At 42.7% G+C, this 25,278-nt stretch overlaps 1 protein-coding gene, 1 long non-coding RNA gene and 1 pseudogene across 4 annotated transcripts in view; all 3 read right to left on the bottom strand.

Moving 5' to 3' along the window:
• Positions 1-11,860, bottom strand: part of C8H6orf62 (chromosome 8 C6orf62 homolog) — a 16,010-nt gene extending 4,150 nt beyond the window's left edge. Inside the window, exons 1-4 of one of the 2 annotated variants that reach the window (XM_031034499.2) lie at positions 10,832-11,860; positions 7,067-7,243; positions 5,976-6,098; positions 1,357-1,491 (exon numbers count right to left, since the gene is read on the bottom strand). In XM_031034499.2, coding sequence (XP_030890359.1) covers positions 1,357-1,491; positions 5,976-6,098; positions 7,067-7,243; positions 10,832-10,873 — 477 coding nt within the window. In that variant the 5' untranslated portion in view covers positions 10,874-11,860. Of the gene's footprint in view, positions 1-1,356; positions 1,492-5,975; positions 6,099-7,066; positions 7,244-9,464; positions 10,812-10,831 lie in introns of those variants that run through there. The other variant, XM_006739305.3, reaches the window with a different exon arrangement.
• A 2,688-nt stretch (positions 11,861-14,548) lies between these two features.
• LOC102730966 (protein numb homolog pseudogene) lies at positions 14,549-16,536 on the bottom strand (annotated as a pseudogene).
• A 2,579-nt stretch (positions 16,537-19,115) lies between these two features.
• The window catches only part of LOC145722916 (uncharacterized), a 37,021-nt gene continuing 30,858 nt past the window's right edge, over positions 19,116-25,278 (bottom strand). For both annotated transcript variants that reach the window (XR_014147471.1, XR_014147470.1), the window contains exon 5: positions 19,116-20,076. This is a non-coding gene — a long non-coding RNA (uncharacterized LOC145722916). The remainder of the gene's footprint in view (positions 20,077-25,278) is intronic.

Below are 25,278 nucleotides of genomic sequence, written 5' to 3'. Positions count from 1 at the left end.
CTCTGAGCGCTCACCAACTGCATACTGTTCCGCCCTACTGCCTCCCCCATAATGGAGTAGAATTTCTGTCTTGTTCACAGTGTACAGTGCCTGGTACACAGTAAGTAGGCACTCCGTTGTTGAATGAATGGTAATTAAAATGCTATTCTTAAATTTTTTTTTTTTAAATATTTTACTTATTTATTTGACAGAGAGAGACACAGTGAGAGAGGGAACACAAGCAGGGGGGGTGGGGGAGGGAGAAGCGGGCTTCCCATGGAGCAGGGAGCCTGATGCGGGGCTCGATCCCAGGACCCTGGGATCATGACCTGAGCCGAAGGCAGATGCTTAACGACTGAGCCACCCAGGCGCCCCTAAAATTATTTTTAACAAGATATCTGTTATAAATTCCAAGTGAGGATATTCAGGTTTAGGTTGATGAAAACAATGTTCTAGAGAATAAAAAATAATCTGGAATACCTGGATTGCTTAAATTGGAAGTGCTTATTTAAAACACATGTGGAGACTCTGAGAAACAAACTGAGGGTTCTAGAGGGGAGGGGGGTGGGGCGATGGGTTAGCCTGGTGATGGGTATTAAGGAGGGCACGTATTGCGTGGAGCACTGGGTGTTATACGCAAACAACGAATCATGGAACGCTAAATAAATAAATAAATAAATAAATGTTAAAAAAAGTAGTAGATATACAGTTTATATGCCAATAATAACTCAATAAAGCTATAAAGTAAATAAATTAAAAAATAAGTAGAGTGTTTTTAAATATATCATTCTCAGTTTTGGTCTAATCTTGAGAAATTGTATATAAAATAATTTTTAAACTATGAACTCCTATCAGATAAATTAATGAATTAGGAGGACTATTTTAGTGTTTAAAAAAAATAAAGCACATGTGGATCTTTTAAATACAGATATACTTCATCCCTTTAGATTTTTATTTAAAAGGTCTAGGGCCAAAGCTTCTCAAAATATAATGTGTTACTACTCATCTAAGGATTTTGTTCCAAACATTGTTTCTCTGACCGAGCAGGACTGGAGTAGGGCATGAGATTCTACATATTTAAGGATCTGTTACCACCATCTTGTTGACCATACTTTACATTAGAAAAGCTCTATCAGAGCGTTTCTTAAACTCTACTGCCATCGGAATCATGACGTTTAAAAGCTCCCAGGTAGTTCTACTATGCAGCAAAATTTGGGAACCACTGTTCTAGGGTGAGGCCCAGGATAGCTGTTTGATTTTTAAATAACTTCAAAAATAATGCAGTGTTGAAGTGGCAGAACAGAATTAACATAGATAGAAAATAGTCTAACAAATGAGCTTTTTAAATGAGCTGTTAAGTAGTTAAACAAAGCTTACCTGCAAGTGCTGTCTGTCAATGAAGAGAAACACGGACTGGTTAGGATTGTTGACAACAATTCCAGTCTTGTCCTTGCGGCTCAGTACATGCAGAAACTGTTTTTCATAGTCACCGTGATGAAACTCAAATTTGGCCTACGGAAGAAATACATTTACATGTAACTACAAAGATGTTACCCTACCTGAAACATCTATTATATCTATATGCTGTCCAATATGGCAGCCAATCGTGCCTACTTAAATTTAATTCATTAAATGCAATTTAAAATTCAGTTCTTCAGTAACTCTAGCCACATTTCAAATGCTCAATAATCCGATGTGGCCAGTGGCCACCATTCTGAACAGTCTACTGAGATATATTCCTTCATCACAGAAAGTTCTAGTGAACAGCACTCCATTATAGAATTTGACCTTCAAGAAAAACTTTGCATCAGAGTGACTCGATCCTAATTCTCAATGATTTTAGGTCAAATTCTATAAAACAAGATTTTCTTTCTTTTTTTTTTTGAGAGAGGGAGACAGAGCGTGCACATGGGGGAAGGGGGAAAGAGACAGAATATCTCAAGCAGACTCCCCGCTGCGCTGAGTCCAATCTCAAGACCCTTAGATGATGACATGAGCTGAAATAGTCAGACAATTAGCCGACGGAGCCACCCAGATGCCTCTAAAACGAGACTTTTCAAACCTATTTTGCTCAAGACTCCCAACTTAGTACTTTAATTAAGCCCAATGACATCTCCCTCCTTTCTATTTACAAAGAATACCCACTACGGATGGCTTTTGCAAAGAAATATATTCCAATCTTAGCTGCACATCTCACTACTTATGCAACCTTGTACATATCCCCTAACTCTTCTAAACTTCACCTTCCTCTCCTGTAAAATAAATGGGTTCTAACCATCAAAACAGTTAATGAAATGAAATAGTGGGGCTTTAAAGCCCACACCTGAAATATAGTTCCAGTCCTCACACAGATGGGCTTGAGGATATATGAACCCCTCAAAAATTTTTAAAATGTTATGCACACTTTTCAGATTAAAAAAATTTTAAGTTATGAAGAACTATTACCAAATCAGAACAGTCTTTTACTCTTTTAACATGAGGAAGATCAACTCTATCCTCCCACAAAATGTCTGCGGAGACCAAATGCTGGGTGAAATGACTAGGCTAATGGAGAATTCAAGAAACGGAAATCTTAAAAAATCTCATATTTAGATAATGTTGAATTATTTAAAAAAATAAAAGACTGTTAGTCCATTTGATTCAGTTTTTATTCTCTCATTATGTCAAAGACTATAGGAAATACGAACATGGAAAAGTCATCAGTTCCTGCCATCTAGAATTTTAGCACCCAGCTTTTCTTTCAAGTCATAAGATACCCTATCCCTACAAACGATTGTGTAAATATGATATTCAATTGTACCTCTGCACAAATTCAAATATTTACTGAACTCTTAGTATATGAAAAGAATGTCATTAAATACCAAAAAATATGAATAAGGTTATCCCACCCTTAAGGGGCTCTTATACTGCCCAAAAGGGCAAAGCACATGCAAATATAAAACCTAACTTGCTTCAGATCTTTCCTAGAATAAGATGTCGTTATTTGTAAAACCCTAAAATGGGTTATCTTCAAAGTGCCATGTGAAGAAGGGAGAAAACTAACACAGTAGGCACTGTGGGCAGTATTAGCAGGTGATTTTGGATTGGGCCTTCAAAGAGGACAGTAATTTTCCCTGGGGAAAGCACTCAGAAAAGGTAATCTGGGAAATGCCATTCCTGGAACAAGACCGACATAAACACGTGTCAAAAATCAGACTACTGCCTGGGGCATCCGGGTGGCTCTGTCGGTTAAGCATCTGACTTCCGCGCAGATCATGATCTCAGGGTCCTGGGATCGAGCCCCGACGTCCGGCTCTGCTCTGTGCTCATCAGTGAATCTACTTGTCCCTCACTCTCTGCCCCTGGTTCCTGCTCATGCACTGTCTCCCTAGTGAATATACAAAGGTTTGGGAAGGAACAGTCCACACCAAAAAGAAAACTCTAATTAAAGCAGCATGAAAGCAATGCCCAGAAGTAACAAAATATTTGAATAGTGTGATAAAAACTACCCTGCAGCAAGAGCATTTAGGGATAAAGAGGAAATAGGAGATATTTTAATAGCACCTCTCAGTACTCCATAATACTCTGAATATAGCAGGAATTCGTTATTGAAACAACCTTTACTATGGTTCCTACTAAATCTCATTACTATCTAGATTTTCAAGTGCTTCAAGACAAAAAAAAAAAAAAAAAAAGGTTTTCAAGTTAAAGTTGACCTTTCCTCTTCTCATTTGCCTTAAGAACTACGTTATTTATATTTAAGGCTTCTCATTCAGGTTCAGGATACTCATTTATTTTAAATTACCGGGGAAGTAAATTCATCTTTACACTGAACTTGTTTCCTGTAGTTGAATTCTAAAATTATACGACATTACCTCTATCCTACATAGTGCTTATATTCAGTCCATAATTTAAGGTTTTCATAGTACAGGGCACTTCCCACAGTACAGAGTAGCAAATTAAAAGCATAAACTTTACAGGATTTATGTCTTGACTGCCACTTAACTACATGATCTTCTGCTGTTTACCTAATCTCTAAGTGCCTCAGTTTCTTCCTTTGGAAAAGGAGGTTCTTATCTGCATAGTTCTTCTAAGGATGAAGACTAAATGTATATAAAGTATTCAGGACACAGTCTAGCACAGTCAACACTCAATAAACAGCCATGATTTCAAAAAGTAGGACTTAACTTGAGACAAGACTATTTTAACAACAACTATTCCAAATAATGTCTCAGATGGAAAGATACAGTATTAGAAATTTTAAAAGGGGCGCCTGGGTGGCTCAGTCGTTGGGCATCTGCCTTCGGCTCAGGTCATGATCCCAGGGTTCTGGGATCTAGCCCCGCATCGGGCTCCCTGCTCAGCGGGAAGCCTGCTTCTCCCTTCCCCACCCCCCCTGCTTGTGTTCCCTCTCTCGCTGGGTCTCTGTCAAATAAATAAATAAAATCTTAAGAAAAAAAAAAAAAAAGAAAGACATTAAATAAAATATGAATAATGCACCAAATTTTTTTCAATGGAAATTGCTGAATTAAAAAAATAATAAAGGGCGCCTGGGTGTCTCAGTTGGTTAAGCGACTGCCTTCGGCTCAGGTCATGATCCTGGAGTCCTGGGATCGAGTGCCGCATCGGGCTCCCGGCTCGGCGGGGAGCCTGCTTCTCCCTCTGACCCTATCCCCTCTCATGCTGTGTCTCTCTCTCTCTCTCAAATAAATAAATAAATAAAATCTTTAAAAAAATAAAATAAAAAAATAATAAAAATCCTAAGAGTGCCTCTCAGTTGAGGCGCAAGACCTGCTCTGATAAACATGTCTTACCATTCCTGTCTTCCTGCTTTTTATATCCAACTTCTATTCTCCAACAAGTTCATGTGAGTCAGATATTGTCCACTGAAGACACACATAAATACAGAATACTTTTACCTTTCTTTAGGCTATAGGTTATCTTTAGAACTTATTTCTGTGAAGTGAATCTTAGAAAAAGGAATAATAATTTGAGCTGATGGGTAGGAACATTACCATGGGGACAGGGGGAGTATACCAACTTGTCTATCATACACAAAAGCACCATAAAGATGGTTCATAGTAATGGATGAATGCAAATTTTTTCAATGATAACTTTGTATTTCTAAACAATCAGCCTAAAATAGGCATTCTAATATGTAGTTCAGTATGCTTAAAATGAGTCTTTAAATGTCTTTATTTAGGTTTCTGATTGTAAACAAAAGTATGATCATTGTAGAGTTATGAAATGTGTGTATATACACACACACACACAGTTAGCTACCTGACCTAGAACTAACCATAACTAACATTTTGGTGGATATTATTGTACTTTCTCTTATGCATATGAAAGTATTATAAATAAAATTAGGATCATTGACACTTGGGCAAATGCTCTTAAAAACTGGAAATTATCTAGTACCTCAGGTGACAAGTCCAAAGTTAGCAGTGTCGAGGAAGAGTACTAAAGAACCACTACCAGATTAACTTATCTCCTGTATAGTTTTATACACAAATCTATTTTTGGAAAATGATTTTTTTTAAAAGACTATTTCTCTGAGAGAGAGAGAGGGAGAGAGAATGAGTACGGGAGGGGCAGGAGGGGAGGGAGCAGCAGATGCTGAACCGACTGAGCCACCCAGGCGCCCCTGGGAAAGGGTTTCTGAACGCATTTCTTAGGTCAGACTCGTTAGAGAGCCGGATGGTGCAGGGGAGAGATCTTCTCAAGAGAAGTTCATTCATAGGCCCTTCGACAAATCAACACACATCTACCCTGAAAGGTTTTCTCTGGCCATTATTTTAAAGACACACTGAGGTAGTTAGGACTACCTCATTCTCAAGAGATTCTGTCACCCAAACGCTTTCTCCTCTTGTATCACAATATTCAAACAGATGGGAGCAACTTATGAAGTAATAAAACCGATTAGAGTAATGCATATTCCCCCAAATTTTCTTAAGTTAGGCCGTATTCCAGAAGTTTTTACTCACTTAGCGCACACCACACTTAGAATAAAATACCTGAACAGGCCTAAAAGGCTCATCAGATTCCTTCCACCTAGAAAACAGGAGACAGACAATTTTCTCAATATCATTCCGAGGCCAAAGAATGAAATCCATCTCCTGAGTACAGCCAATTACATCCTATAAAAGGATTAAAAAAAAAATTACTTTCAGAGAAACAAAGCTGTTAACAAGGTATGTCACAAATTATAGGTTTGATTATAGAAACATTTCACAATACAAAAGGTCCACTATGTATCATCTTATATACCGAGAGGTAATAGGACTGTATATAATCTGAATACCTCATGGCCTAATTCTAATTTTTATCTTGTAGAGTCCACCTACAGCCACCCAGTCCAGTGTTGCTCACACCAAGACCTAAATTAATCAGCACATGGTGAAGACTCCAACTGAAGCTGATTTTTTTTTCTTGTGAAGTCCCTGTATTTTTATTTCCATTCTTCAAAATCAGAACCTAGTTAACATTTAAGCAAAGGTGTCTTGAAACTTCTAATATTACTCACATTCTTATTACAGCTGAAATGCTATTTTTATTATATACTTACAGAAAACTGTTTTTTCCATTCTTGTTCCTTATCATAGTCCAATGTATTAATTTTCAAAGGCCAATAAACCTTTTTCAGACCAGTACATGGTTCTCTCTAGCCTTCCCCAACCCCAGTAATTATGAGGATGTCTTTTCAAGTATGTTCATTTTAAATTCCAGTTGAGTTACAGAAGTTTAGAAGGCTGGGAATAATAATTCCTTCTACTTTAAGTTCCTTATTTATAAGGAGCATGATGTTAGTTCTCACCCCAAAAAGAAAAATCTAATGAACAGTAATATAAAACATTATTCCCAGCAATAATACACACCATTATCAGCATAATTACCACAGAGGAAAAATTATCCATGTTTTATCTGAACTTTAAAAAAAAAAAAAAAAGATTTTAGACATGAGCTGAAGGCAGCTGCGTAACAGACTGAGCCACCCAGGCGCCCCTGAAGTCAACTCGTGACCATAGTAACTACCCATACTTAGGGGGAAAAATGCAAGTTTAACTCACAAAAACTTACCAAATCAAGACTGAAAAACAGAACTTACCCTTCTCATAGACTGGTATCGAGGAGCATGGAGCTGTACCACATCCTTCTGTAAAAGCTCTATGGAACTTTCCAAGGAATAGCTGGAATCTCGCACACCTTTCAGGATATTTTCTTCGTAATTATTTGTCATAACTGGTATAACCTCAGACACTTCAAAAAGTGCTGATTTTTTCTTCTAAAAGCAAAAAAAAAAAAAAAGGTCTATTAACCCACCAGTAGCACATTGTCTTTTAACACCCAGTTCATATTACAATGTCATGTACCTTTACTCTAACTCAGCAAAATTATTAACTCAGGTAATTTTTGTACTGATTTTCAAATAGGTGGATCCTTCTGTTATTTCCCCAAGCCCCATTACCCCAACCACACACAAACAGGCTATTATCAGAATGTTTTACTGCATGGTTTTATAGTATCATGGTATCCATAACAGGTAACTTATTTTAAACAGTATTTCTTAAACACTGAGAAACAAACACTAGACATACCTAATGTTTAAAAAAAAAAGTGATTTACTCTTGATATATTTTCATTTAACTGATTCTACATACAACTAAATTAAACTCTCAGCAGTTTAAAAACAAAGCTGTACAAATTAACATTTTTTTAACTCCTTAAAGGGGTTAAGTTCCATTACTCCTTTTAGATATAACAACTGTCAATATATGAAACAAGAAAAAAAAAAAGTCTACCAAGTTGAGTTTCAAATTTAGTTGTGACCAAGTGCTCATCAATTTAGCATATAAAACTCATGAACCTACTCAGGACAATTGCCTGCATACTGTCCATTCCTAAGAGTAACAATGGGGTTTTATGGTGTTAAAGAACTAGATAGTACAACTTGGGGCATCTCATATATTAAATACCAAAAACTCATCTTACCACCTGTATCTTGTATTTCTAGTGAGCTTACATTATAATATCCTCAGTTAAAATCTGATCGTATCAATTCTGCAGTCAACATATTAACAAGACAGAATGGAGAAGTAAATCCCGGGTACAACCCAATCTCGGGATAATCACTTCAAAACAAACCACTGTGAAACCACTTTACAATGCTAAACTAGAGCTGCTAAGAGCATTTTTAAACACAGGCATACCTTGGAGATATCGCAGGTTCAGTTCCAGACCACAGCAATAAAGCAAGTATCACGGGGAGTTGAATTAATTTTTTGGTTTCCCAGTGCATATAAAAAGTATGTTTACACTACACTATAATCTATTAAGTGTGCAATAAGCATTTAGGTCCAAATAAACAATGTACATATCTTAATTGAAAAATAATGCTAAAAAATGTTAACCATCATATGATTTCAGTAACTTGTAGTAACTGATCATAGGTCACCGTAACAAATACATTAATAAAAAGGCCTAAAACATTTCAAGAATTAACAAAATGTGGCAGAGAGACATAAAGTGAGCAAATGCTGTTGGAAAATGATGCTGATGGACTTAGTCAACCCAGGGTTGCCACAAACCTTCCATTCGTAAAAACCAAAATTATCCACAAAACGCAATAAAGTGAAGCCCAATAAAACTGAGGAATGCCTGTACTAATAAACTTTCGTAAGAGTTAAGAATGGGATAAATACTCGGGAAACTTCCGAACATGAAGTACATACCACACTAAGAATATATTTCTAATTTGAAAGTAGTTCACAACTTAGTTGCAAAAATCAAAGAAGTATTTCCTTATACTCATAACCTAATCTCATGTCAAACAGATTTAAAAATACTGCTTTTATCATGTTCTCCTTGACTACTCAACAACTCCTTATTTGCTATTTAACTGTGAAACTAATCCTGATTATGTTCGCCAGCCACCTCAATGTTTAAATTTCCTCTTCAGGTCCTTTTGAATTTTAATAAATTGCACTTCTAAACACAAATTAACCATTTCGGTATGTAATTGTTCCTAAAAATTAAAGTGTACTGTATTTCATTAAATATACCACGAGAAAAGGTACCTTTAGCATGAAGTTGAACAGACTATTTACTTTTAGCATATAAACATTGATTCTAATTCACCACTTTCAACTATCCCACTTTAGATAATGTTTAAATTCAGCTATAATGTTCTCTATGTAACTCCACATAAATGAAATGTCTTGTGAAACGTAAGTGAGAGTTTTACAATGTTGCTCACCCCAGGTTACCTAAAAAAGGACCCTACCGAGCTTTAGATCATTTCCAACCCAAGGAGTACCCAAGCCTTCCATTCGTAGTTACACCGCAACTACACATGCAGAGAACTACCCGGGAGGGTTCAGGTTAAAGCATACACGTAGATTTTTGTCAACCACTCTTCAAACTAATATACAGTTATTTACGGGTAACAAATAATATACACTTACAAAAATCACTTGTGCTAATTCACATTAAGAATTTTAAATTACCTTCTCCTTGAATACAAAGGCAATATACATCTTGAAGTCAAACTGGTCAGCTAGAGATTCTTTTTTCTTTCTAAGCTGAGCACGTAGTCTGTTCAGAGCTTGTTTCTTCCGGGAGTTTGGGTCCCCCATTTTGAAATACAGGTGGTACTAAAGCCTTTGGAAATTGTCACTAAACTATGGGCACTTTTTCTTAAGACTCAAGTACAACAGAAACAAGTCATTTTTTTCCTGCTAATATGATTGAATAGCTAAAATCACGACTGTAACCCAAAAACTGCACCTTCTGGCGATATTAGCAGACTGTCATATTACAGGGTCAAGAAACAAAAGCTGCTGTCCAGTCATGTTTGGACAATAACGTTAGGGGTTATGGGAAAAAGGAAGGGGAGGAAGGAAAGAAAGAGAGGAGAAAATACTTGGAACTAACTTTTTGGAAAACACATCTGGCTTAAATGCCAAAATAAAGGCTTTGGCGGGGAATGAAAAGCCTATTATCGGGATTTAGGTGTGCAATAAAACACAGCTGACACCAGTCCAATCCTTAAAATCCATCCGGATTTTCCCCCCTCTTTAGAGAAGGGATTATGAGAACGAACGGGGAAGGGGAAGTGTGATGATCCCTGCTTTCCAAATACCAAAATAAAAAAAAAAAAAAGAATTACAAAGAAAAAGGGAAAAAGAAAACCCCCCCAACCCCCCCCAACACCAAAACAGGGTAGGTGAATGAAACCGAAATATCCAATTGGATTTTACCCAGCCAGACCCATGGCTGTAGTACCTAATTAATTCTTAAGTTATCTCAGATTTCACTATTGCTATGTATTGTCAGTGCTTGTTATTGATTACACTTGGTGGTGAGCAAAGAGAAAAGTGCAAAATCGGCAGAGAAGGAAGGGGAGAGGTACAGGGCTTCCCTGCAATCAACTACAGTGTATACCGGGGGCGGACAGCTGTTGCCCAAAGGAGCCATGAGAAAAAACAGCGGAGTCATTTCCAACTTCCCCATCACCCACATTTTCATCCCCAGGCGGCTGCTAATGCTGCTGCCATGGAAAATCATGATGGCAGAGAGAAAGGGGGTATATGATACGATATAATTATTCTTCCGGCTCTGTGGTTAGACCTGATTAATGCCCGGGATCCCAACACCCCCAGCCCTGCAGTGAGTCCTACATTCCCCAAGGGAGCCTTCCCTAGGAATTTGCCCCCGTTCAAGATCGTGGGGAGTGCGACTTATCTTCCTGCGAGCATTGCTGAGGCAAAGGTGGCGGGCTCTTCTCCCAGACCCCAGGCGGTGCCCAGGGACCACCTGCCTTCCACCCCCCAGGTCCCACCCCCACCCTTTGCCTTCAGCGGCAGCGACTCACTCGCACCACGGGAGACACAGGATCACTCAGGTTTTCACTCATTTCATCGTGGAAACAATTCCCGCCCGGGTAGAGTAGGCGGGAGAGGGTAAATGGGAAGGATCAGTGGGAAAAAAAAAAAATAGTTGTGTTAATATTAATTACTTTTTGGAAGTATGCCCAGCCCACCCCCCCCCAAAAAAAAAAAACGCTGAAGTTCCCGGATTAGCGCTCTCTCTCTCTCACGTTGAACAGACCATGTTCCCGAGTTTGGATAGTTTAGGGTGGGGTCATTAGTTTGCTTCCCGAGGGGGCAGGGGGTGGAACTGAGGCAGCTGGGGCGGGGGCGGGTGACGGGGAAATCCCCTCCCTGTCCCCGCGGAGACCGGGACTCACTGACCGACTCTCGGGCGGGGTTCGGGCCCTCTAGCCGCAGCCTGCGGGCGGAGCGGTGGCGGCGGCAGAAGAGGCGGCGGCGGCGGGGGCGCTGCTCGCAGCACGGGCAGGAGCCATGTCAAGAGAAAACCACCAGCCAACTGAGCCCCTCCATCCCCGCTGCAGTGCGCACTGTGACCGGGCCGCCCGCGCTGCTGCCGCCGCTCAGCCCCCACCTGGGACCCATAGTCTGGCTCGGCGCCCCGGGCGGCGGCGGAGGGAAGGACGCGGAGGCGGCGGCGAAGGCGAGAGAGAGAGGAGGAGAAACGAGGTGGAAAGAGGGGTAGGACTGGTACTGGCGGCGGAGGGGGAGGGGAGGAAGGGGAGGGGAGCCCTGCGCTAAGGGTCTGTCAGCGAAGCAAACCCCCCAAAAGAAAGTTATTTCAGTTCAAGCATCTGCTCTCGAGTCTTTCTTCCCCCCGCGGTCGGGTTCCGGCTCTCAGCAAGGAAGGTCGAGGAGACCCGGAGGGGCAAAGCCGAAGCGGAGGGTGAGCGTCCGCGGTGGCACAGCCTCGTTGCCCCCAACCGCTGGCTGCGGAAACGGCGGCGGCCTCGGGCGCCTCCCGGGTCCGGGGCAGAGTCGCGTTTGAGAAGGGAAGCGAGAACAAACAACTTAAAATGGCAGCGACGGCCGCTGCGTCACACGCCCCTCAGCGGCACCGCCCAGAACTCTCTGCGGCTGCGCACCGCGCGGGCCGCCACCATCTGCGCCGAGCGAGGGGGAGGGGAGGCTGGAGGCGGAAAGTGCTTTGTGCCAATCAAGCAGAGAGGAAAGACGGGCAGGGCGAGAGGCCGTGAAGAAGCTCTGAAAAGGGGGAGTCTTTGAATTTAGACTTCTTAGCTGATATTCCCGCCTCAGAGGGGAGTTTGAGGCTAGAGACGCCCCTCTCGAGCAGTATGGAGCTTCCATGGGGCGGGGCAAGGGACAACCCGTACTCCCGCCGCCCCCTCCGTCAGGAAGTCCCAGCTCCTGAGTTGGCTCCTCGCCCCTCCCCCGCGGTCGTCATAAAGCCACGCCCTCCTCGCTCCCGGACAAAGCACCCGGATGGAGTCGCTCTTCCGGGGTCTTGGCCAGCCGCTCCGATAGGTCTGGCCCGGACCGAGCGGAGCCGGCGAGCGGAGCGGAGGCGAAGGCGGGGGCGGGGCGGAGCGAGGGAGGGAGAGGGAAGTGTGTGTTGGAAGGCCGGGGGAGATCGCCGGGTCACCTCTCTGCGCTTGATTTCTAACCGACCGCAGGATCTTGCAGCGACAGGCGGACTGGGGGCCTCCGTGCCTGGAGGGTCAGCAGCGCGCTGCTGCGGGGAGACTCTTCCGCTGGCCCCACGCGGCTCTGTCCCCACCTCGCCACGCGCGCCGGCACGGGGGGCGGGCCGCCGGCTCCGGGGAAGGTCAAAGACGCCGCGCGAGCGAGCGTGGCCGCGGGGACTCCGGAGAACGGCGGCCGCGCCCGCCCCGCGATTTCGTCCCTGTGTCCGGAGTCGGTTGCTGTTGGGACCCGCCAGGACCTCAGGGCTGATCCCGTGTGGGTCCACCCCTTAGCAAGATATGAAGAGGGTACTGTTGGACGTTTGCTGCTCGCTGAATCCCACGTCCTTGGCTCGCAAGACCGCTGATGTGCTGACGACGCAGTTCCATGTCAGATCAGCGAAGGTCAATACTTGACGGAAGCAAAGCTGTGCTCCTTTATGAACTAACTACTCACCGTGGTGAAATTTATGGTGCGTCCTCAAATTACTGCCCTTCACTTGGGAAAACCAAAATAGATTACCTGTAATAACCTTTTTTTTTTTCCACCCGTGAGCCAAAAGAATTGGGAACCACCCTTCCATATAAATTCTTGTCCAAAACTGAAGGATGAAATTCCTGCGGTTTCCAAATTATTGCTAACCTTGAAGAGATGAAGGTAACATTTTGCTAGTGCTTCCCTGATCGATTTTCACAATCACGCACTAATGATAATTGGAGATGATCACAACTGAAGATTTAGGGTAGTTTATAACATTTTGGTTACCAAAAAAAGGTATTTAAAAAGTTAACACTGGTTCTTGTCTTTTTTTTCTACCACCAATATTTGTTTTTGTTACAGCAGATTATAAATTCTCATCAGTATAAATATATATAACTTACATTTGCTTGTGAGACCAACATTCAAAAGTAAAGATGAGATGGGGTCTCTAGTTGTTACCAGAAGTCCAGTGGCTGCAACTGGCACGAGGATGTTCTGTTCTTCACAAGTCGGGGGATGGACACACACACAGCTAATAAAACTAGAATCTCCATCCCCACAAAAACTTGCGGGGACAAACCTAAAGGGCAAAACAAAACCTACCAAGACTCACATGACAAACCAACAGTAATCTGCGCTCCAGTCTATTGCTATGATCGTCATTGTCACCTTAGTGTCAAAACAAAGTAGAGGATTAACAGAAGGAAACTGCAGCAGTACATAAAAGAAAATACATATTCTCTGTAGAGTGTATTTAGATTGATTTTGTTAAATAACAACATTAGAATTTCACAGGTTTTAAAACCAGGACAATACTGCTCTTTGATTTTCTTTCTTTTTTTTTTTTAAGATTTATTTATTTTAGAGAGAGAGTGCATGAGTGGGAGGAGCAGAGGGAGAGAGAATCTCAAGCAGACTCCACACGCTGAGCGTGGAGCCCCTCACAGTGCTCGATCTCACCACCAGGAGATCACAACCTGAGCAGAAACCAAGAGGCGCCGCTCAACCAACCTCACCAGTCAGGCGCCCCGGATTTTCTTTAAAACTCCAACCCAGTGGCTCTGTTGCTCATATGCATGATTTGTTGCTGCAATGTGCTACGTAAAATGAATGGTACCAGATAAGCTAGGGATCCCATCTGCAAGCCCCAGCCTTTCCCCCAACTTCAGTAGGCATCACTGATAAATCAATCTTGTGTACAATTCCTTACGGCTAACCCTTTCACCTTCGGCAAGGTTACTTACAACTCCTACAACTTTTTAATATTGAGAACTATTTAAAATATTCTTAATGCATAAACACAAAGATTTGGACTTAAACCAGGAAAAACAATAAAGATTTTGGCTTTTTTGATAAATATTTATAATATTTATTCTTCCTTAAAGTGGAAGCTCAACTTTACCCCTGAAATGTAGCTCTGCTAGGCAGCTGCTGATGTGCCCTCCTGGGAATTCTGCATAGCCTACCTCTTGTCCCCAGCCCAAGCACAGGCCACCATGGTCTTGATCTCTAAGACAGGCCAGCACTGAGGATGGCAGGTGAATGGCTTAAAAACAAGGGAAATCATTTTGCTTCCCACACTGTTTTATATTCCAGTAAATACGCTTTGAATACAGATTCTTGTTAAGATACTTCTGCCTCTCCATTGTCAGAGATTTGTAAGGGGCTATGGGAGTCAGAGGGGAACAGAGGGCAACATTTCCTTGACTTCTTTAGCCTAACCGCAAGACAACTCTTCTCTAGGAATGCTTTTTTTCCCCATTTTTCTCAAAATCACCTCCCACAGAACTCTGCCTGGACATGCTCCTTGGGACCTTTGGGACTAGTGAAAAGTATACTGATTGGAAACACAAAGTTCCCTTTGCTCCTTTGGCCTCTGCCCCTGCCCTTGCCTAAGTACAGACAAAATACAGAGGCCACAGAGACTGCTTAAAGCTCAATTTCAAACGTCTAATGTAAGTCACTGGAGAAAGGGTTGGTGGGAGAGGGGTTAGTACGCTGCCGGGACTGGGCTTTCTAATGCTGCCCACTGGGCTTCCAAAGGATCCATGGGGCAGGTACCTGCAGGCCCCTCTGCGTGCTTATCTGCTGAGGCCCACCTGCCATCATCTAACACTACTAGAACCATTGAGGTGCTGAGCAGGTGGCTTCAAGAAGGGACTGGAAGCAGCCTGCTCGTCTCAGACTGAGGGAATGTCTGCCGCTTGACCAGCCTGGGAGACGGAGGGGGGTGGGCGGCCTGAGGGTGGCCTGCGGCGCCAAACACGTTGGATACGGTCTGGGAGGGAGTGATGCCCACCGCAGGCACATTCAGGGCTGGGCAGGGCATCCTGGTGGCCACAGGATAGGACAGGGCAGGAACAGAGGCTGGCTGCAGGGGTGGGACCATGCCCACTGGCACAGACTGAAAGGTGAGCAATGCATTTCCTGGGAAAGGCCGCGCTGGTAGGGTAACAGCAGTGAGTGGAGGAGGCTGGACAACTGGCTGCAGAAGGACAGCTGAGGGCTCTCGGACCCCTCTTCCAACCGGCGGTCAGCCTCGGCGGGAGGGCTTCTGCGACCAGCCCGGGAGAGACCCGGAGACGCAGCGCCAGTAGACCGACCGCACTCCGTCCCCGAATGTGGGGCTGCCGTGGCCTTGTTCGCAGCGTTGGGGGCCTGGGCACAAGGGTTGGTTTCCGCACAGGCACTGCTGTTGGTGCGAGAGCAGTGAGGTCTGGCCTAGCAGCAGGACCACGGAAGGCTGAGTCAGTGTCATTATCTTGAATGTCAGGAGATTGCGAAGCTACCCCTGTCTCTGGCTTGGTCCTCGGGGCAGATGGGAGGACCTCTGGGGGCCCTGGGAGGGTGTGCTGAAGGCACCAGGGGTCTGTGAGCGCGGGGAGCGGATACTCTCTGCTTCCCCTCCCACTCCCGGCACTTCTTGGCATCTTGGATTTGTTTCAGACTCTCCTCTCTTACTGTTTGCTCGGTGGCGGCTGTGACACGGAATGACCCTTCCCTCATCACTGGCATCAAAAGTAGCAGTCACTCTGTATTCCTTCTCCTGCTTCTGCTTCCATCCTAAACAGGCCGCAAAAGCAGAGCCGACTGCGTGGCTCAGTCCTTCACCCGTGTCCTTGACGGCCAGGAAGCAATGACAGATCCAGCGCCCAGTGGTGCCGTCACGACTTATGTCAGAGACGGCTCTATCAAAGGTCCTCTGTGGGGCACAGGAAGAAACTGTTTCTATTGTCTGCTCAACTGTGAGGTCCTTCGTTTTTTCATCCACAACTCTGAGTCCACCTGCTGATGCCCACAGGACTGCCTTCCCTGCTTTCTTTCCAGTTTTTCCAAAGAAGCCTTGGGAGAACTGCCTTTCAGCTTTCAATCTTTCAACAGCATCTTCACCGATGCGCATTCCTCTTGACTCGTCAACTTCTGCGAGGCCACGGTCCTTCACTGGGAAGCGACATTGTCCAGTACGAACCCCTCCTTCATCTGCTGTCTGCCACTGGTGTGGATGACTGGCCTCTGGAACCTAAATGTCTTTCTTTCTCCTAAAACTTTGCCATAGTTTCTTCATTTTACTTTTTACAAGCTGGCTCTGAGTCTTGGCTGTGCCCTTTACACCCTGTGTGACTCTGGACAAGCTTCGTAACCCCCCCAAGCCTCAGGTTCCCCATCAGTCCTCAGTGAGGTGTCTGAGGATGGCTAGTACACCAATATTCCGATCTATGGATGTGAATCAAGATCTTGGGTCGCAACAGCAGCTACGCGGGACCTCCTCTCTGGAAGAAGTTGCTCAAGCCCCAAGTCTGCCCCTGCCCCCGACCAACTCCAGAGCCAATGCCGAGACTCGGCCCCCGGTCGCCACCACGCACCACCACCTCCCCCATGACAACAGGCCCCTGGTTCATGCTTGTTGATCTGGCCCTGACTTGTACCCATGTCATCCCCATAGGAGAGTTCTTTTAATAACAGCTACATTCCATAAAATTTACTTAAAGTGTACAATTCGATGGTTTTTAGTATTTTCAGAGTTGTCCAATCATCACCGCAATTTTAGGACATTTTCATCACCCAGACAAGGAACCCTGTACCCATTAGCAGGTACTCCTCTTCTTTCTCTCCCTCAGTCTTAGGCAACCATTAGCCTATGTTCTGTCTCTGTAGATTCGCCTTCTCTTACATTTCATATAAATGGAAGCACACAATGTGTGTTCTTTTGTGACTGGCTTCTCAGCATAATGGTTCATTCATGTTGTGCTGTAGTATGTTTCAGTACTTAATTCCTTTTTAATGCCGAGTAATAGTCCACTGAATATTTCATATTTTTTTATTGAGGTAAACTTATATGTAAGTTTCAGGTATACAACATTATAATTCGATATTTGTGTACACTACAAAGTGACCACCCCCAAAAGTCTAGTCACTACCCATCACCATACAGCTGAGCCCCTTTACCCATTTCGCCCAGCCCCCAACCCCCTTCCCTTCTGGCAACCACCGCTCTGTTCTCTGTATCTATGAGTTTGTTTTCCTCTTGTTGGTTCGTTTGTTTTACTGTTTAGACTCCACTTATAAGTGAAATCATACAGAATTTGTCTTTTTCCATCTGACTTACTTCACTTAACATACACCCCAAGGTCCATCCATGTCGCTGCAATGGTAGATAACCTCCCTTTTTATTAAGGCCGAATTGTATTCTATTGTATTTATATACCACATCTTCTTTTTTAAAAAATTTATTTGAGAGAGAGAAAGAGACAGAGAGAGAATACAAGTAGGGGGAGGGGCAGAGGGAGAAGCAGACCCCTGCTGAGCAGGGAGCCCGTTGTGGGGCTCGATCCCAGGACCCCAGGATCATGACCTGAGCCAAAGGCAGACGCTCAACTGACTGAGCCAGCCAGGCGCCCCAAACACCACCTCTTCTTTATCCCTTCATCTATGGATGGACACTTGGGGCTGCTTCCCTAACTTGGCTATTGTAAACAATGCTGCCATGAACATAGCGGTGCATATATCTTTTCCAATTAGTGCTTTCATATTCTTCAGATTAATCATCTTTCGTTTATCCACTCACCAGCTGATGGATATTTAAGGGTTTTTTTTTTCTCCTTTTTGGCTATGAAGAATAATATTGCTATGAGCATTTGATTAAAGGTTTTGTAGAGACATATGTTTCCAATTCTCTACAGAGAGAAATGAATTGACCTAGCAGTGAAATTACTGGAGCAAATGTTAACTCTATCTTTAACCATTTGAGAAACTGCCAGACTGTTTTCCAAAGTGATGGCACCATTTTACATTCCTATCAGCAGTGGATGGGGACTCCAATTTCTCCACATCCTTGTTATTATCCCTCTTTTTTTTTTTTTTAAAGATTTTATTTATTTATTTGAGAGAAAGAGAATGAGAGACAGAGAGCATGAGAAGGAGGAAGGTCAGAGGGAGAAGCAGACTCCCCGCCGAGCAGGGAGCCTGATGCGGGACTCGATCCCGGGACTCCAGGATCATGACCTGAGCCGAAGGCAGTCGCTTAACCAACTGAGCCACCCAGGCACCCATTATTATCCCTCTTTTTGATTCTAGCTATCCTAGTGTATGTGAAGTGGTATTTGATGGTGGTTTTGATTTGCCTTTCCCTAAAGATTAAGGCTGTGAAGCATCCGTTCATGTGCTTTTGGCCATTTTTCTGTTTTCCTTGGAGAAATTTCTTCTTTTTTAAATTTATTTTTTAAATTTAAATCCAATTAATTAACATATAATGCATTATTGGTTTCAGAGGTAGAGGTCAGTGATTCATCAGTCTTATATAACACCCAGTGCTCATTACATCACGTGCCCTCCTTAATGTCTATCATCCAGTTTCCCCATCCCCCCACCCACCACCCCTCCAGCAACCCTCAGTTTGTTTCCTATGATTAAGAGTCTCTTATGGTTTGTCTCCCTCTCTGGTTTCATCTTACTATATTTTTTCCTCTTTTCCCCTATGATCCTCTGTTTTGTTTCTTAAATTCCACCTATCAGTGAGATCATATGATAATGGTCTTTGTCTGACTGACTTATTTCGCTTAGCATAATACCCTCTAGTTCCATCCACGTCATTGCAAATGGCAAGATTTCATTTTTTTTTTAATTTTATTTATTTATTTGACAGAGAGAGAGACAGTGAGAGAGAGGGAACACAAGCAGGGGGAGTGGGAGAGGGAGAAGCAGGCTTCCCACCGAGCAGGGAGCCCGACATGGGGCTTGATCCCAGGACCCTGGGATCATGACCTGAGCCGAAGGCAGACGCTTAACGACTGAGCCACCCAGGCACCCCAAGATTTCATTTTTTGATGGCTGAACAATATTCCATTGTATATATATACCACATCTTCTTTATCCATTCATCTGTTGATGGACATCTTTGCTCTTTCCACAGTTTGGCTATTGAGGGCATTGCTGCTATAAACATTGGGGTGCACATACCCCTTTGGATCCCTACATTTGTATCTTTGGGATAAATACCCAGTAGTGCAATTGCTGGGTCATAGGGTAGCTCTATTTTCAACTTTTTGAGGAACCTCCATACTGTTTTCCAGAGTGGCTGCACCAGCTTGCATTCCCACCAACAGCGTAGGAGGGTTCCCCTTTCTCCACATCCTCGCCAACATCTGTCGTTTCCTTTATTCAGAGATTTTGTCCATTTTTTTAGTTGGGTTGTCTTTATTATTGAGGTGTAAGAGTTCATTATTCTACATATAAGTCCTTATCAGATATATGATTTCAAGTATCTTCTCCCATTCTGTGGGTTGTGTTTTCACTTTCTTGGTGCTGTTCTTTGGAACACAAAAGTTTTAAGGTTTGATGAAGTCCAATTTATCTATTTTTCCTTTTGTTGTTGCTTATTCTTGTGGTGTCTTATCTAAGAAACCACTGAAAAGTTTTTGCACCACTATAATCATGAATCATGAAAACAGGAGCAGATGTCGAGGTAAAAAACGAAGTTTCCCATTTCAGCTACTAAGAAACAGAATTGGAGATTCTTGGTCACAGCTGAACAACTCCTATAACACTGTCTTCTGAGGGTCTGTGTCACGTCTCAGTGAGATGAGTCAAGAAATATCAGCAATGTGCCCTGGAGGAAGAAAACACTTCTAGCTCAATTTTCTCTACAATTTGGAAGGGCTTTAAAATTGGAAGGATAATCAAACGGAATACATTTTTAAAAAGCCATGACCGCAATGTTCTGATGAAATTCAGATAAAAGTCAGATAGAACTCAGTTAAAATTTAGCTTCGTTAACAATGGAAAAACCTTACCCAATCACGTTAGAAAAGGCTTCTTTGAGTTAGGCTGCTTCTAACAGTGGGATTTGTGGAGTGAGGAGGATGGCACCTTGATTAAAAATATCTGCTTAGGGGCGCCGGGGTGGCTCAGTCGTTAAGCGTCTGCCTTCGGCTCAGGTCATGATCTCAGGCTCTGGGATCGAGCCCCGCATCGGGCTCCCTGCTCCGCGGGGAGCCTGCTTCTCCCTCTCCCACTCCCCCTGCTTGTGTTCCCTCTCTCGCTGTGTCTCTGTCAAATAAATAAATAAAATCTTTAAAAATAATAAAATAAAATAAAAATATCTGCTTAATCTCCCCTTGGAGGGTTTAAATGGCACCATTAGATACATCGTGTAACATCTTCTTAGTTGGAAAGCAGGCACCACCACAGGTTACATTTTTAGTAAGAGAACACTTTATGAAGGTTCTGTGCTAGCTCGCTCCCTGGATCCAGAAGGCTCCAAGTCTAACCTCCTGACCTCTAGGCAAGCCACCTCTTCTGGGTTCATTCCAAGTCAGGAAATGATTACTCAAGCATATGCTTACATAGCCTACATATAGGATAGTAAGAAAGCCAATGACGTGTTTAACAATTGTTCTTCACTCTTCTAAAAGGAACCAGATAATTTACCTTTAAAATATACGTTGTCTGCACACACCTTCTCTTGTCTTAGAAAAAATCTGGTTTTCTCAACATCTCCCCTCATACTTATGACCATGCTAGATTTTTCAGGAATTCTCAAATATTTTGTTCCTTCATTAGTGCTATTAAGTTTATGAGACATGGTCTTGACTTTTGGTCATATTTATGATACAAAGATTAATAAGCACGATACAGGACAAGTTTATGCTTACACTATGCAGGCCTGGAGAACTATCTCCGATACTCTACAATTTGATCCTAGAACCAGCAGCACCAGGGACCTGGTCTCCAAATTTCAACCATACAGGTTTATCACCTAAGGTAACTATGATAATGTGGGCTAAGAAAAATTGCACAGTCCAACAGAGCTTATTCACGGCATAGACTCTAGCACATACAGCCTTCCCATCCACAATGGAGTCACAAGGTTACTAAACAAAAATGATATAAAAAGGAAAAAGAAACTATGTTTTGAGACCTTTGCTGGGGTGGGGGTGGGGGAGTAGGAAGTTTCTTAATTTCTCCTCTAATCTGAGCCTAATTTCATGTGGGCCCAAACTAGGGAGGTCAGTACTCATTTGCAGGCTGACAGTGGGCTATTTGTTTAGTGAAGACCTAAAGCAAGACAGAGGCTTGGAAAATGAGATTTGGCCAGGTTACCAGCATTGTCCCCAAAATTGGAATGTGGTTGAGAATCCAAGGAATATGCATGTGAATACTCATACTGTACCATGGATTTTCTTTATTTTTTAACCTTTTTTCTTTCCCCACTCCCTTTCTCTCTCTCTGTTTTTTATTTTCTACTTCTCGAACTCTTGGCAGGAGGCTCGGTTTCTCACCACGTGGGCTTCTCCGTAGGACTTCTTGAGTGTCCTCAGAGCATGGTAGTGGCTTGTCCCAGAGTGAGTGATCTCAGAGAGAGAGAGATGAAAGCCATACTATCCTTTATGACCCAGGCTTGGAAGTCACCCTCCATGACTCCCACATTGCTTCCACAAGTCAGCTCTATCGGGGTGGGAAGGAAGTGCACATGAATACCCTTGTGTTCAGAGTTGGGGATCACTGGTGCCATCTTGGAGGCTGACTACTATAAATATCTTTCGTGTTGTGGACAAAACATGCAAGGGAACTTATCAAAGACCTCCAGTTCTATCATAGTTAGGATAGACTAGGCCAGAAGTCAACACACTTTTTCTTAAAGAGCAATAGTAACTATTTTCAGCTGGCAGGCTGTATGGTCTCTGTTGTAATTAGTCAGTTCAGTGGCAGCATAAACAAGACATAAGCAAATTTGCATGTCTGGGTTCCAATCAAATCTCACCAAAACAGGCAGTTGGCCCATTGGAGGGAGTTTGCTGACCCTGAGCAGCAATAATTTATGCTCCGTGGCTTAAACCACAAAGGTTTATCACTCACACTATTTCCAAAACAGGTCTGCAGGGAGACTGTTCATTATGGATTTTGAGGAATTCAGAATTAGAATTATGGAATACCACATGCTTCCACAACCACTGAAACAGAAAACAGGAATATGGCAAATCCTTCACGGGCTTTGAAAGCGACCACCTGAAATGACATCACTCCTACTCTCATTTCTTTGGTCAAAGCAAGTCACGTGGCTACCCTTAACTTCACTGGATCCCAGCAGTATGACCGTTCCATGTGCCCAGAGGAGAGGGAAGCAGATCTATTTGGTGAACAGCAGTGATTACCACCAGAACCATATTCTTTCTTTATTTTTTATTTTTTTAAAGATTTTATCCATTTATTTGTCAGAGAGAAAGACAGAACACAAGCAGGGGGAGAGGCAAGCAGAGGGAGAAGCAGGCTCCCTGCCGAGCAAGGAGCGCGATGTGGGACTCGATCCCAGGACCCTGGGATCATGACCTGAGCCGAAGGCAGCCACTTAACCGACTGATCCACCCAGGCGTCCCTCTTTCTTTTTTTTAAAGATTTATTTTTTGAGAGAGAGATTGAGTTCACAGCTTGGGGGAGGGGCAGAGGGAGAGAGAAACCCAAGCACACTCAGTGCTGAGCACGGAGCCCAGAATGGGGTTTGATCCCACAACCCTGAGATCACAACCTGAGCCGAAATCAAGAGCTGGAGTCTCAACCGACTCTACCACCCAGGTGTCCCCAGAAGCATATTATTTCTTACTATTTGTTCTTGTTCCACCACTAGACCTCTTTCCTTTTAACTGAAGATTTTATTTATTTGGCAGAGAGAGAGAGCACAAGTAGGGGGAGCGGCAGAGGCAGAGGCAGAGGCAGAGGAAGCAGGCTTCCTGGGATCATGACCTGAGCCGAAGGCAGATGATTAACCGACTGAGCCAATGAGGCGTCCCTATAAAGTTTATTTTCAAATCACATTTTGCTATTTTGCTTTTCCCAAGCCACTCTCACCTCAGTTGCTTCAACTCTGGCGGATCTGTCTATTCCCCTGGCTTTCAGCAGACATTTACACTTTATAACTTACATTTTTTTCCTTAGTGAAGAAAAATCAGCATTTCCTTTGCCTGAAATGGAGCATCCCTAATTCAGCTTTCAATTAAAAGATAAGTGTTTTACTGTTTCCAGCAGAAAAAAATATAAGCTATTATCTACTTTCTTTCTTGCAAATAGCAGGGAAGTTAACCAATTACAAATACTTATTGAATATCTATTATATATGCATACTGTGCTATGTGTTTTGAAAGACAGAGAAAAATAAATTCTTGTCCCCAAAGACTTTTTAATAGTTACCAACATAATAATGAACATTTGAAATAAGGGTGAGCAATACTGGACTATATAATTAAGAGCTGAATTGTGAACAATAGGCATTGAGTTGAATAATAGTATAAGATAAAAGGGAGGCCAATGAAAGATGAATTAAATAGATGGGATTCATGCAGGAATACACTCAAGTTCGCTTCAAAAGTTGGGAAGAATTTCACTAGGTTAAGGTGGGAGAAAAGGGAAGAGAAGAAGGAAGTTTCTGAAAAAAGGAACACAATAACCGAGGGCACTGAAGGTGGATGCGAGTCTGGCATATCCATGAGAGAGTAAAGATATCAACCCAAATCCAATGAAAGATGCCCATTTAGAAAGAGCAGGAAATCATTTAGTAAAGATAGAATGAAGCTTTCATTCCAAATGGCAGCCACTTGTCTCCCCCCTACTTCCAATACACAATTAAAAAGAAGAGTAAATCATTTTTTTAAATGAATAAAGCCATAACAGCTATGAGAAATGAGAAAAGAGCAATCAGCAGACAATAGCTTGTATATAATACCGATGGACCGATGCTAGCGGGGGTGAGTGGTAGCAGCCCAGCAAAGCCCTCCCCTCTCTGGCTCCCCATTTTTTCATTGTAACAGGAAGCCTCCCTGTGTAGCAAGCTCTGCTCATGAACACAGAACTCCCTGCAGCCTCTTCTGCTTTCTGGGTAATTCGCGAGCAGGAAAACAGCTCCATATGCAATAGTACAGGAAACACATCTAAAAAAAATCAGCTTATTTTCTCTTTTTTAAATATAAAAAACACCCCCCCCCCCATCACTGGGCACGGGAGGGAAATCAGTTACATAAAAAAAACAAAAACAAACAAAACCAGAAGAAGCAAAAGTAAAGGCTGACCTCACAAGGACCAATTTGGGTAACAGAAAAATAATTTTCCACACCTCTAGTTAATATTTTTGGAGGTATTCTAGATACAATAAATACCTAAAGTAAAAACAAGATGCCATAAATAAGGAACAATTAGAGAACAAGAAAGAGTACTTGGAAATTAAAAATATGCTTGCCAAACTTTAATTTTTTCTACAAAGGTAGAAATATGACATGAGAGAAAAAGAGAAAGACAAAAAGTAAAGAGAAAATATAAAAGAACTGGAGGTCTGAAACAGGTCCACAACACAACCAATACGTGTTCCAGAAAGAGAGCCCAGAGAAAATGCAAGGATAGAAGTTATTATAGAAATCACTGAAGAAAATCTACCAAAGCTAAGATTGAAAGAGGATACTGAGAGATTAGCAGGATAATATTAGATGTACTAAGGAAAAAAAGAAGATCCAGAGAGCACTGAAAGAGGGAAGAAATCGGTCACCTTCAAAGGAATAAACAGGCTATCTGCAATTATTAGACATCAGAAAACACTAAAAAAATTTTTTAAATGTATTAAAACAACTGGATATCCATATAGAGGAAAAAGAAGAATCCTGAGCCCTACCTCAAACCATACATGTAAACTGAGATGAGTTCCTGACTAAACATAATAACTACAACAAAAAGATGGGAAAAAACACAGGAGAATATATATCTTCATGACTTGGGGGTAGGAAGGACACTGAAAGCAAAAGCTGTAAATGGAAGAATTGATAAATTCATC

This window comes from Leptonychotes weddellii, chromosome 8 (genome assembly GCF_054177405.1).
Source record: "Leptonychotes weddellii isolate Sample4059 chromosome 8, ASM5417740v2, whole genome shotgun sequence".
Lineage (NCBI taxonomy): Eukaryota > Metazoa > Chordata > Mammalia > Carnivora > Phocidae > Leptonychotes > Leptonychotes weddellii.
The sequence above is the reverse complement of the archived record's forward strand: the minus strand, read 5'-3'. Positions and strand labels throughout refer to the sequence as shown.